This window comes from Cryptomeria japonica, chromosome 5, assembly GCF_030272615.1.
Source record: "Cryptomeria japonica chromosome 5, Sugi_1.0, whole genome shotgun sequence".
NCBI classification, from domain to species: Eukaryota; Viridiplantae; Streptophyta; class Pinopsida; order Cupressales; family Cupressaceae; genus Cryptomeria; species Cryptomeria japonica.
The window spans coordinates 927821197-927835472 of record NC_081409.1 but is presented as its reverse complement, the minus strand read 5'-3'; the positions used below and the strand labels follow the sequence as shown (position 1 = coordinate 927835472).

The following is a 14276-nucleotide window of genomic DNA, read 5'->3' as shown; positions in this document are numbered from 1 at the left end:
ATGCATACCCTATAAATCCTCGTCACCCATTAAACCTAAATATGATTACATAGGTCTAAGGTTGACATAAATAACTAAATAGAAATATCTTAATGATAATATGACTTAATTAAAACTTAGTTTAGCCACAAGACGAATACTCATAACCAAATGCATACTCTAGGATTAAGGGCATAGAAAAGTTTCCCACTTGTGATTTTTGTGAAAGGTCAATGTTTTGAGTCATTGTGGAGTGCAAAGTTTGGTTTTTTGGTTTTTATTTTGGTTTCTGTTGGTTAACAGATTTGTCACCTAACTCTATATTCTCATGCCCATAGAGATGACAAATGTAACCACAGTTGAACCAGTCTAACAAACTATTAATTGATTGATTCTTTGCTTAGTTTACAAGGTGGCGACTACCTTCTAATGATTTTGAATGAATAACTAAATAGCTCATATGCTTTTAACAAAAATCAAACAAGGAAAGAGCTTTTAACCAGAAAGATTTGTAAAGGCATTCACAATACTAACTACTATTTTTAGGACTTTTTAGATTTTTAGATAAAATTCCACAGTAACTGGAATTTCAAATCATCCATCACTTCAATATAAATTCATCAGCTGACATCCATTTCAAAGAATAGAAAAGAATTCACAAACCATAATTCAAAGATTATGAATATATGAAGGCCACCAGTAGTTCTTCCGTATTAAAATAACAGATAACCACATGCATTAAAGTTTTTGTTCTTATGAGAAAAGCAAAGTTTTCCCAAAAGATCCTCTGAAATTAACTAATCTACCTATTTATAGCTACTATCCTCTCGTCTTTCCGTTTCCAAGAAATGATTACTAAAGATAACGGTCTTGAACATGAGCATTTCATAACAAAAAATTTATAGAGCAACATCAAAATATAAACCGCTTCACAACAGACAAGGCTATAAGATCACTAGGCTCGAGCTCCATCATTAGGTATCGGGTTCTGCTCCGCAATTCATTTATCAATCTCATCTGCCTTCTCTTCTTCTTCGATCAACATCAACATGATATCTTCGAATTCTTCCCAATAAAAAATAGTACCTCGAAAAAAGTCAAACAAGTTCAAAATAATGTCCTTGCACTAGGTTGACATCTACCTGCATTACGGGACCTTTTCTATCTTGGAGCACCATTTTGCCAAAGTTAATTATTCGGGTTTCTTCCTGCTACTAGCTCATCTTGCAAACATTGTTCATGGTTTTCAACTTGTTCTACAATCTTATCTAATATGGTGACAACCCTCCTATATTCACTTAAATCATTTTGTGATTTCCATGCAAAAGACCGTAACTATTGGACTATATCCTCTTGCTCTTTCTCTAGCGAATTCAAATCTGGGTTATGAAATGGCAGTTAATTGTCACGAGGCATGACCATTCTGATACATGCAAAAATGACGACAATTTCTCCTTTGACTATCTTTAATATTTTCTGCAAAAATGATAACATCAGATAAAGTAACGCATGTTGCCACCCTTTTTCGTATCTTGATTGCTTAATGAACATTAATGACGATACTTTACAAATCTTCCCTTGATTTGTTCCTTGAAGACAATGCATGACGTGGCAATCGACGAGGTTGAAGGAGGGGCGACAAGAAGCCGTCATTCTTATCAATCTGATAGTCTCATTTAATTCCAACAATACCCAAGCAAGACCTATCTGTACCATCACTCGTGCTGCCACCCCAAGGTACCAAAAACCACTTGAAATTACCTCACCAAATGTCTTTACTTGGAACCAGTGGTGTCCTTTAAATTCTCGAGAGAGTTGGACATTCACCACAACACGAGAAGTGTCGGAAAGTGGGGAGATCGGGCAACTTCACAACCATCAAACCCCTTTCAAAAGCAACCGCAAGTCCAACTTCCTAAAGATGTCGACGTTATGCAAACTTTCCTAAGTTGGTTGGATGATCGGGAAGTTCTAAAAGTTAAGAATCCTGCGACAAAAGTTAGGAAATCCAAAAAAGCCATGACAAGAGTGAATGAGAGAAATAGCGGAGGGAAGGGACTTATCAAAGTTTAAATTTTTTATAAGTAACATATGGGCTCTGCATGGGGACTAGGACTAGTAGGATGCAGAGAACTCCAATAATCAGACTAGTGCATGTAAAATGGGGAACATAGTCAGGCGTAACAGAAGGAAAGGGCGCTCCTTAGCAAAAGGGTGGAGGGGCGATCGAGCAAAATGCAAGGCTAACGAGCCAAAAATGGAAAGAGAAACAAGTTGTGCCTAGAACGAACCAAAAAAAACTAAATATGTACATGACCATAAGGGCCTTATGATGAAGGAGGACAATATTATTCAAGCGAAACCATTTACGGGTTGAGAGAAATATATACCTGTGTGAAAAAGAGGGTTTGGGATGCATGACATGACATGACATGAATTACGTCTGATGACGATTCCCAAACTAGACTTCCAATAACGGCTCACAAAAGTTTGTAGATGTATTCATGCCCAAACAACCATTCTTCATGATAGCCCTCAAGAACTAGATCTTTAACTTCTTTACGACTTGCTTGAGATAACTGACAATAAATCTTCTGAGAAGATTTAACTAGTGCATCCTGTTTCTGATCATACATCTCCCAACTTGACTTAAAGATATCAACACAACTATCATGGCCCTATACGTGGACTTCACATGACATCAACTCAAAACCTTCAACAGTCGAGGATTTATCCATTTTTTCATTAATAGACAAATGATCATCGACAAGGGTCCTGGGTTTAAGACTCAGGAACTGAACATCTCTATTTCCCATCTCTGCATGATAGCATAAAGAAAGAAATTCACAATCATCAGAGCTATGCTCAAGGAAACCTTTCTTAGGCTCATCAGAAATATGGAGGAAAGGTAGCTGTTTTATTGACTGAGGGCTTATCACTTCAAAAAAAGGGTTATCTCTTGTCTAGGCATTCTTAAAGAATTTTGCAGGGTAATATAGGCGATTCAAAGGATTCCATTTAATCTCCATCCCTTGCGTAGGGGAATTCTCTCTAGAAAGTCTAGGGGAAATATTCTTTGAATGCTTCATCCTGCATAGCGCTGACTAAGCCGATAGAAAGGCCTTTAGATAGAGGACCCTTTACTAGCCTACCAACAACCAGGACATGACTCGTGCAAGAAGTACATGATGACATCTGATTGTTATATTCCAAAAGCATAGGATCAAACCTTGGGAGGATTTCATCCTCTCGAGCATGCATGAGCCCATCTTGGAGAGTGACTTGAGGCAATTTTTTATTCTTTCCAGTTCCACCAAAAATGCTTATGAACCTTTCCACTTCAATCTCAGCAATGTGACCTTTATCGTCAACTACACCACATTGGAAGTCTCTCAAAACCTCGACAAAGCCAACTTGAAACATAAGCCCTTTTAAATTCTTTTGATGTCTCTTCCCCTTCAAAGGGATCTGGTAATAGTTCTTCAGGCTTTACCTTACACTTTCCCTTAGATGTACTTTTCTCTGGGGTTGCTCTTGTCGGTCCCATGACATGAACATTTCATGCAATACCATTTCAGAAACACTTTCCTTCTTTTCAAGTGTTAACCATGTACTAAATTGAAAACCCTTATTTGGATTGGTGCAAACAGAGTCACCAACCTTCTCATCAAAAGACGTTTAAAGTGTTTCCCATGACACACTAATTTCAAAAGTCACCAACAGTTTCATATTTAGGTTTATAATATTTTTTGTTCTCAAGATAATTATATAGATCCACTCCAATGACTAGGTGAGGAGATGCCACCCGTTAGGTATGAGGTATGGTAGGATAGAATAGATGGAAGGAAATTTATTGTAGTGTGATCAAATTTTGACTCGAGATTTGACCTTGTGAGTGAGTTTTTATTTCTTCTTGTAGCTATGACAATGATGGCTTTGATAAGCTTGCAAATCATATCTAGATAGGAAAGCTAAGAGATAAATCAAGATCAAAGATGGGATAGGGAGATGTGGATAGGATGAAACATATATGACATAATATAGATAGGATAATAAAAATAAAAGAAATGAAGGTGTAATTTATCTATATAGGATTAGGGATACATGATGGAATAAATGACTTAGGGGTGGATGAGGGTTTTGGGTGAGAAAATTTGGATAATTTGATAGGTGTTTCTTGGATAGTTGCGATCATATCTTGTGGAGGCTTAGGATCATGAGGTGGAGTAGAGTTACCTTTCTTTTCTTATGGAATAGGATCATTGGATGGGATGAAAGGGATACCTTGCTTTTGGGATGAAGGGTTATCATTGGATGGGATAGAAGGTGGTTTTTGATCTTGATTAGGAAGGGTATCAAGAGATGGCATGTGAGGGATACTTTGATCTCAATATTAGTTCTCTCTTTCTTGGAAGAGTTATTATGGAGAATGGTAGTGAGAGATTTTTATGCATAAAACTATACAATTCCTTAACACCATGTAATAAAGGAGTTAGTCACATCCTTTATACAAAGTACTATAGGTATACTTGGTATGCCTTGATCAATGCTCAATGATAATAAATTCCACAGTCCATAATGCTACTCATTGTTGTTTTTGAGTTCGATTGTGCAACAATTTGATCTATGTTTCAAATTTGACATTGCCTGTATAATGATTTTTTTAAAGATATAAGTAAAACTAACTTAAAATAAATACAAATGTAAATGTAAAAAATAAATATTTGAATATAAAAACAATAATAAACATAATAATAATTATGCCGAGAGGCACCTACAATGACATCAAAATGTTTGTAAACAAAAAATCCATTTTTGAAACAATTTGACATGTAAATGACAAGTAAATGCATGAAACATGTCAAGTTTTAGCTTTTGCGGAGGTGTTATTTTATTACTCCAAATAAAATAGAACCCTCGCCACTTGTCTCAACTAGATTCACAACTTTTTGCATGCAGGACTTTAATAGATTTGTAATCTTGATGTTTAATATTTGAGAAAAAAACATTTATTTTACAGATGATTCTTTTATTCTAAGATATCTCTCCACATATTTTACATATATTTTTTAAATATAGATATACTAGTAAAATAAATAACAAATATATAAAAACATGAAATATAAAGGTAAATGGCCCCAAACTAAATAGCATTTGGCATGGGTATGCAAGTTTCCCATTACACTGTCACGGCCATTGATTAAATCCTCATCCAAAGTAAACAAAATAAATAATAATAATAATAAATGTAGAGAAGGAAGGGGAATCGAACCCGTGACCTCTCCACCATATCTCCGCGCTCTTCATAGAATTTGTTTAGAGCCATCCAAGGCCGAAACGCAGGCAATTATCTCAATGGAAGAGCCGGAGCGAAGGAAAGTGGGCGAGAGGAAGAAGCGAGTATTCGGCGACAACACACACAAGGTAAATACTTAAACTATTTCAATTTAGACACAATTATAAGTGGTTTTTTCAATCTGAAAATATTTCCTTGCAATTTTGTTTCACTGCAAAAGCTTTTATGTCTGCAGCGTTTCAATTCTTACTCACAGTGAAGAATTTTTGTTGAAAATTTGGTGCAATGTATATGTTGGTGGAAGGTTCCTCTCTGTCACGTGACTTCAGGGCTTAGAAGCCTGCGGTGCATTAATAGATTAATTTCGAGGTTACATTTTTCCGTAGAAATATTTTCTATGACTGCGTAAGCTTGATGAATGTAACATATCAATTCTTACTCACTACGAAGAATTATAGTTCAAAACCCGGTGAAATCGTAAATTCTGCTGTAATATTAGGATCCCCACTATTACGTGACCTCGGGTTTTTGAACATCCGGTGCATTACATAGATTAATTTAAAGTTACATTTGTAAGTAAATAAATTTTCTTGTATGGTAGAATGCTAATGAATGCAATATATAAATTCTTTAATGCTCAGGAGTTATTACGGAGGATTTGCAAAACGTAAACTCTATCATACAATTAAGTCCTCTGCATTCATGTGACCTCGGTGTTTGGAAGCTCTGGTGCATTGCATAAACTAAATTTAAGTTCACATTTGTGGGTAATATGCTTTCTTCTCTTGCAGAAGTTTGATGAATGCAGTATATTAAATCTTACATGCTCAGGAATCTTTACAGAAAGATTGGTGAAATGTAAATTCTTCCACACATTCAGGTTCTCTGCTGCTCTCAAGTAATCTCAGGGTTCAGAAGCTCTGGTGAATTATATAGACCAATTTTAAGGTTACATTTGTCTGTACTTTGAACCATGCATTATTTAGTTTCTACTTACCATGAATAATTATGGCTCATTTTCTGGTGAAATGTAAATTCTGATGTAACATGAGGTCCTCCACTATCGTATGACCTTGGGGTGTAGAAAACCTGGTGCATTGCATGGATTAATTTTGAGGTTGCGTTCATGGGTGGAAACATATTCTTGTACTGCATAGGCCTGAAGCATGCAATAAATCAGTTTTTCTTGCCATGAAGAATTTTTAGTGAAAAATTGGCGAAATATAAATTCTGCCATAAAATTAGGTTCTTCTCTCACATGGCCTCAGGGTTTAGAAGCTCTAGTGCATTACATAGACTATTTTTGAGGTTACATTTGTGTGAAGAAATTTTGTCTTGCATTGTATAAGCTTGACGAATGCAATATGTCAAATTCTTATTCACTATAAAGAATCATGGTTCAAAATCTGATGAAATCTAAGCTATGCTGTAAAATTAGTTCTTCACTATCATCTGACCTTGGGATTTAGAAGCTCCGGTGCATTATAAATACTAATTAGAAGGTTATATCTGCATATAGAATCATTTTCCTGGACTGCATAAGCCTGAAGCATGCAATATATCAATTCTTACTTCTCCTCTGATCTCATGTGACTTCAGGATTTAGAAGATCTGGGTCATAAAATTGATTGATTTCAAGGTTATAGTTATTATGTAGAAAATGTTGCTTCTAATTTTGGTGGACTGCGAAAGCTGAAAATATTTACAAACTTTTAATTACTATGAACGATTTTTACAAAATTTTTGGTGAAATTTAATTTCTGCTGTAAGTTCTGGTCCTCTGCTGTCATGTGACCTTAGGGGTTAGAAGCTCTGGCACATTAAATTATTTTCAAGGTTACATTCATGCTATGTAGAAATATATTTTGTGCTATTTTAATGGGCCACCAAAGCTTGAAGCATGCAATCTATCAATATCTTACTTGCTATGAAGAGTTTTTACTGAAAAATTGATGAATTATAATTGTATTGTTAAATTAAGGCCTCCGCTGTCATGTGGGCTGAGAGTTTAGAAGTTCTGGTGCATTAGATAGATTAATTTTAAGGTTACATTTACAGCACATTGAAATATTCCTGTTGCAATATTTCATTTCTTACTTGCATGAAGAAACATTGTTAAGAATTTAGCTCCAATCCATCTACACTGGGAAACTATGCTACCGTAGCAAGAATTGGAAATTACATTTTATCTTAATAGTTGAAATTATTAAGCAAGTTGAAAAAGTCATACTTATTAGCTATTATTTATTTATAATTGAAATATATAAAAACCACAAATTACATAACCTAGCTAGGTGGTTACAGATTATATCTTCGCATGAATTCTACTAAATCTTGAGCTAAACTTAATTCTAAATAAATACTGTATATGTTTTTCTATATAGAAATACATTTGTGAGGCATTTTACATAGCCTCTTGATAGTCAGATATACCTTTTTGTACCAAAAGAAAAATCATGACATATTGCTCAAATATCTTTTAGCCTCTTATCTGGCAGATTGTCTTGCAGCATTTAGTGAAAATACAGGTTATTTCAATTTATAAACATACACCTACTAACAGGACATATGTGACAAATCTTTCATTTAGATAACCGATCATTGATGTAGTCTTCTCCTTCCTGGGTCAGGCAACCATTTGATACAGTCATATAAACAGTTAACATAGCTCTTATGGAGTTTCCAATACGGATGGTGAGAATTTTGACTAGGACTGATTTAGTTATTTTAAAGATCATTAGCTAGATTATCCATCTGCTGAAAAAGTGTCTTCTTTAATCCAATGAATCCTATCATATTTTGGTATTACTAATCATTGGACTTGTATATTTGTTACTTCATTCTGACTTTGCCTCAATAGGTACAACTTTTAGTGAGCAAACAATATGCTTTTCATCTAATATACCTTAGTCTTTATTACCATCAGGGAATTCCTTGCCTGTGCATGTTATCTAATGCTTCGTGTAATCTTCCTATTAATTGTTAATTCTCTTCAAGTGGCTAGAGAGCAAAAGGTGATGCATAGTCATGTAGTCTGTCATTGTTTGAGGAGTTTGGCTGCACTAAGAATACAGTCAGTTACCATCTCTTAATAATTTTTGAATGTCTCACACATAGCATATCTAGATTTTAGGATGAGTTTTACAGTATCAGCAACTTTAAGGCTTGTGTCTTTTAAAGGAAAGCTGAAGCTTCAAAAGTCAGGTCAAAATTTAATCGCACTTAGTTTAAATTTGTTGTTTTCAATCAAGGTAAAACTGAACATCAAGTCCTCAGAATAGCTAAAAGCCATTATGAAAGTCCAAGCTGACTGAGAAAGTCAATGTGAAATTGGTCAAAAGCCATGGGTTATATTGTTTTTGTGTGTAATTTGTAAGCTACCTGGTTGTTTCATTAATCAAAACATATATGATAGAGTTACTTTCTTTACACCTTGTTGATTATCATCACAAGTTACAAGCTACTTTGGACAACTTTAATGCTGCAAATATGTTATTACTACAGCTCTAACAGCTGGCTCTTACACCATACATTCATTATACAATGTCAAACATGCTCACATTCAATCCTACTTAAAATTGCATCATTTGCCTCATGCCCAAAAGCCTTGCTTCTACATACATGTGAATGCTTAACAAATTTATGAAACTATATTGCAATGCAGGAGTGAGGGTAATTCCAACAAATTAAATTGTGATTGAACTAGAACTATGCTTGTAAATTATCTGCACAGCTGGTTATGCACACATTCAGCTGTTCTTAAACATGTGTGCTATAGATTTTATCGACTTGCAAGTAAATATCTGAGCAAGTAAATAAAGGCAACATCAATTGGAAGAATTAACACAAGTAGTTTACCTTTGAGAAACCTGAATTCGGAGAAAACTACAGCAAGAATCCACAGTCAAAGGTTTCGTACTAGTGGGATATTCTTGTTTGAGCAATCAAGAGAGACTTACATTATCCAACACATCCTCACTTGCAACGTAGTGGAATTACTTTTTAACTCAACAAGTAAGGACTGTATACAGTTGTGTTGTGTCTAGAACTATGGCAATGATTTAGAACCATTAATTGCTAGACATCTAGTATAAGAATTCAAGAACTGCTATTTTCTGAATTCAAGAAGTTTGAATTTCTAATGCAACCTAGCATGCACCCAATAGATGTATTTGTGTTATGGGATGAGGATGGGATTATATTAGAGGAAGCGGAATGTCTCCATATGAAGAGGCAGAAATAGAACAGATTTAAGTTCTTCTATTAGGATTGAATATGCTGTTTTCTCTTATATACATGGCGTTTTCGGCGGCTAACAAAAATGTTTTTCATTTGTGTCCCATAGGTGACTTTCTTTATGCTGCTGAAATAGTTTCTGATTGAGACAACCTTCCATTTGATGCAATTCGCTAGCCTAATGCATCTATTCTTCTTGTGTTCTGAACTGGTTTTGCAGTTTTTCTCAGAAACTGTTGAACTGAGCTTGTTTTCTTACTTCAGTTGATGGGACTAACAAGTACAACTGTTTGACTTAATCAACTGAATGGAACTCTTTCTGATTTTTTTTAAATCAGAAAATCATCAGGACACTTTTAATTGGTTGCACTCTTTCAAGATGGAGGATAGCATGGATTAAGTTTGCGTTAAGATTTAGTTTTGACCTTTGTATCTTCTTTCCAAATGATCTAAAGGATAATTATATACTTGTCTTCTATTCTTTGTGTTCATCAATTATCACCTATATCCAAGCTAAACCTTTCTTTTAGTGGCATGGTCATTGCATATTTATATTTGCTTGTGTAGTTTGTTTTTGTATCAAGGTTTATGTTATTGTTGTGTACGCCTTAAGTAGTCTGACAAAAATCACATTTTTATAACTTTAGTGAGATTTATTGATGGACAACTGCTATTGTGTACTGCATGTTTCAATGAACTCTTTAGTGGAAGAATGTATATGATTTCCAAGGAACTTGATCAAGCAGCTCATCCAAGGGCCATCTTTCTTTTCCTTCAGTCTTTATTTGGTAGTGAAAATATGCATGTCTATTCACTTTTTGTATTGAATTTGAAAGTTATAGCTTTCACTCTTTCTAATTTTCATTTGAAGTGAATGCACGTGTCAGTACAATTGATTTCCTTCATGTTTGTTTCTCAATGTTTTTTGAATTTTTATGAAGTGATATTCTTTTTTTTGGTAGTATTTTGAATTCTCTATTCATTGATGGATTTCTAATGTGCTGGAGTTGCTGCAATTAAACAGAATATAATGGAGGGCTGATACTATTGTTGCTGTCATTTTTTGCAGCATTTGGAGCAACTTCGCAAGCATGCTCGGGCATTGACTGGGGAAGTTGTATGTATCATTGATCAAATACAGTTATCTGTCTGTGCATATCTTTATCAAATACCTTATGTAAAGTATATAATAGTGAACAGAGGACCTGGTTGAGAAGTGTAGGCATGGTGTACCGAGTTTCATAATGCAAAACTTTTAGAAAATGACATTTTTTGTAGTCTCTATCCGTCATTTGTCTTTGAGATATAATCAAACATTGCGGCTGCTATGCAATAAATATGAGGACACCAATTCAAACATTCTTCAAACATTATTACTAATGACTTCATACAAAATGAAACAAACACTTTCTTGAATATCATGTTATGTATCTTCTATTCTCCTGGTTGCATCAAATTATTAAAAGGTATCTCAACAAAGTCAGATGTTGCTTATTATTATTTAATATGTTAAAAGTATTGACCTTGAATTGTAATTTCAAGTCATCACAATTTTAAGCATTTGCCTTTTTCTGCATAAGACTATTTTATTATTTTTGACATATCATTGATGGTGATATAGAACTAATCAATAAAATAGGTGCTCGGACTAGTAGTTGGACATTTAAAAAGTTTATTTTGATGCTGACAGAATTTTGAGCAAGAGGATCTGGGATTGGACACCACACGTATTAGATGTAAGTTTTTCAGGGGGCTGAAATATGGATGCTTTTTATATTGTCTTTCAATGATAATTCATTGCAGTTTTGACTGCAGTGGCTGGTGTTCTTAAAAGAAAGGAGCAGCTTAAAGAGAATCTAACAAGGTATATTTTATTCAGTGTATTGCTTGTTTATTCAGAGGATGGAATGAAGGTTGGTTTTGTGCATGGTACTCATGTTCTTATGATATAATACTTTTGGTTGAACTTAATTAAATTTTATCCTGCATTAGAAATTTGCTCATCGTATGAAAAACCCTGTAAATCTCAGAAGTACTTATTTAAGTAGAGATATATTCAAGTAAGATATACAATTTTATTTATCCCAGCATTGATCTGCTGGTAAATATCATGGATATAATGTTTAAGATGGAATGTTGTTTTAATGATGAAAGAGATCTTGTCCTCATAAAGGACAGAGGCTGAAATCTTAATGGAAATGCTTGAAATGATAAAATGTTACCTTTCATATGAAATTTTTGCCTTGAATTTTTACACAAAGCTTAATATTGCTTGATTGATGTTAATGCATGCTTTCATCATGGAGGAACATATAAAACTTGATCATCATTGCTGAAACTTGAATTCTTGAATCCTTTATTTGCAGACTTGTGCTCAATTGCTCTGAATATGTTAAATTGAATGCTCAATTGGAATATAAGATTTACAAATTTTCATTTTCATGCATTTGATTTCATTTGTTGGAGCTGCTGGCAGTTTTTTCAATTGCTTTTCTAGATAGATAACCTCTTCAAAGGCTGAGACAAAAGTAGTATCCCATCTGGGCTCGAAATCCCTTGTCTTGCTAAAAGTACCATGAGTGTATGTATGTCATCTAGCTTCTTTTCTGTGATCAACCCATCAGTTCTATGGAAAATGATTTCATTCTCTCTTCCAACTCGTTGATATCTATGTGCATTCCAGCTTCTATCTTCTTTTCAAGATTGATTTGTACTACCTCCACAATCTTGTCATGAATCAGGTGGTTGCTTCATCAACTTGGTTGCACCCATTATTGATATCTTCATAAACAACCTTTCTCATGCGAAACAAACTCCCCCAATGTAGAAAACGCGGCGATTGTTCATCTTTTAATATCCCTTCTTTCACCAAAATTTGCTTAGGTGTCTTTTTCATTTCTTGCAAGACAGGGATAGTGATGTCCCTAGTGTAGATAAAAGTATCAAATGCTGCCATGAGAGCTTGAGTTCTCCCAAGAACTTTTATAGCTCTATCAAATATTGTCCATCTTTTAATATCCCTTCTTTCACCAAAATTTGCTTAGGTGTCTTTCTCATTTCTTGCAAGACAGGGATAGTGATGTCCCTAGTGTAGATAAAAGCATCAAATGCTTCCATGAGAGCTTGGGTTCTCCCAAGAACTTTTATAGCTCTTTCAAGTATCTTCATTATATCTCTTATGAATTTATTAGCCTTCTTGAAGGATTTGTCTATCCAAGCATCCATTAGTTACGTTGAATTCCTTATTTTCTCCACATGATCCATTGATTTTGGAGGAACAGCGGTGGTGGTGTAACTGATGGATCATGTTGTCTCAATGGCTCCTTAAATTGCTGGAAGTAATTTCTCCATGCACTTCTCTCTCTAGTTTCCTCTTCTTTTCTACTTCCATCTTAAGCATGTCATGGATTGTTTTCACCGAATCATTCATATCATCCAAGGCTTGCTCAGTAGTAGGTGGGCCCAAATCAATAGTTTCTGCGTCGTACTCTTCTGCTGTGATATCACCTTCAAATTTATCAACCTTTGGAGTGGCGATTTGTATTACTCGAGAACCTGTATCATTTCTTATCACTTTAGACATCTTTGTTGCCTTCCTTTCAGTGATTTCCAGAGTTCGGTTTAGGAGACTATCCAAGTCACCCAATGTTTCTTCATACGCTGCTATTACTTCTTTGGCGAGCCTCTCTTTAAGCCATGACGGGATCTTGTGTTTCTTCGGGCAATTGTTTATCTCTAGGAGAGGAAGTTGTCTCCTCACCATCTTCTCCTTCATCTTCATTACTTACTTGAATGTGGGGAGCGGGATCATCTTGATCTTGTGATTGTTTTCCTTTGTTTCACCCCTCACTTTTGTTATTCTGGATTGTTGATTCCATTGATTCATTCACCTCATGACTCAAATCCTTTTCAAGTCTTTGATTCTCGTGGCCTTCATTTGGATTCATCTCTTCTTCATGCTTGGAAGAAGTACTAGTAGAAGGATGACCAGAATTTGACTTATGTCTTTTACGTGATGATCCTTTTTCTTCATGATTCTCCTTTCTCTTGGAACCCTTGGGATGAGCTGATCGGGTGGTGCTTCTACTTGCGCTTGCATCTTCGTCATCATCAAATGTTAATTGCACATTTTGTTCTTTCAACTTTTGATGTTGAACATGTCCCATTTGCGTGTATAGGCCAAGACTGGCTTCATTAAGTCTTTCAAATCTGTGATCTCTACCTTGGTCCTATTGACTTTTAATTCCTTGTTTTGTCTTCTTCGTAGGTGGGTTGGAGACGTTTGCCACTATCGTGCACTTGATCAACAACACTAAAGACTTTACATCTCCAAATGAAGTCAATGGGTAACTTGGAATGCATCCTTCTTCTCACTTTGAAATCATCTTGAGCATTCATCTAATAGTTCTCCAATTGCCATATGTGTTTGTGTTTTTTTCCATCAGCCCACCTTATGTTGTCATAAGGATCAAAGTTATCTCTAGAAACAAATGGTGTGAGTGAGTAGAGCGACAATTCTTCTTCGGCATTGTCAGCTGCTGGCATAGAGGGGCAAATTTGTATGGATTCTCCAAGTGAGATAGGAAAAGAAATGACAGTCCTGTGTTTATCCCTTTGTGCCTTGTTATATGCCACCAACTGCCTAACCACTTCAAGTAACACTATCTTATCCATCGGATAGCGTGGTAACATGTAGGGAGGGGAAGGGCATCCTTGAATCCTTCTATATGTAAACTTTGGGAACTGAATGAACCAGGCGCCAAAT

At 35.1% G+C, this 14276-nt stretch overlaps 1 protein-coding gene and 1 long non-coding RNA gene across 3 annotated transcripts in view; both read left to right on the top strand.

Annotated features, from left to right (window-relative positions):
- The first annotated feature begins 5210 nt into the window (after positions 1 to 5210).
- The window catches only part of LOC131037403 (uncharacterized), a 119921-nt gene continuing 110855 nt past the window's right edge, over positions 5211 to 14276 (top strand). Inside the window, exons 1-4 of one of the 2 annotated variants that reach the window (XM_057969533.2) lie at positions 5211 to 5403; positions 10581 to 10628; positions 11202 to 11247; positions 11315 to 11375. In XM_057969533.2, coding sequence (XP_057825516.2) covers positions 5335 to 5403; positions 10581 to 10628; positions 11202 to 11247; positions 11315 to 11375 — 224 coding nt within the window. In that variant the 5' untranslated portion in view covers positions 5211 to 5334. The remainder of the gene's footprint in view (positions 5404 to 10580; positions 10629 to 11201; positions 11248 to 11314; positions 11376 to 14276) is intronic. The other variant, XM_057969534.2, reaches the window with a different exon arrangement.
- LOC131037404 (uncharacterized) lies at positions 5477 to 6398 on the top strand. The gene is made up of 3 exons (XR_009104220.2): positions 5477 to 5644; positions 5917 to 6042; positions 6156 to 6398. It is a non-coding gene; the product is annotated as an uncharacterized LOC131037404 (long non-coding RNA).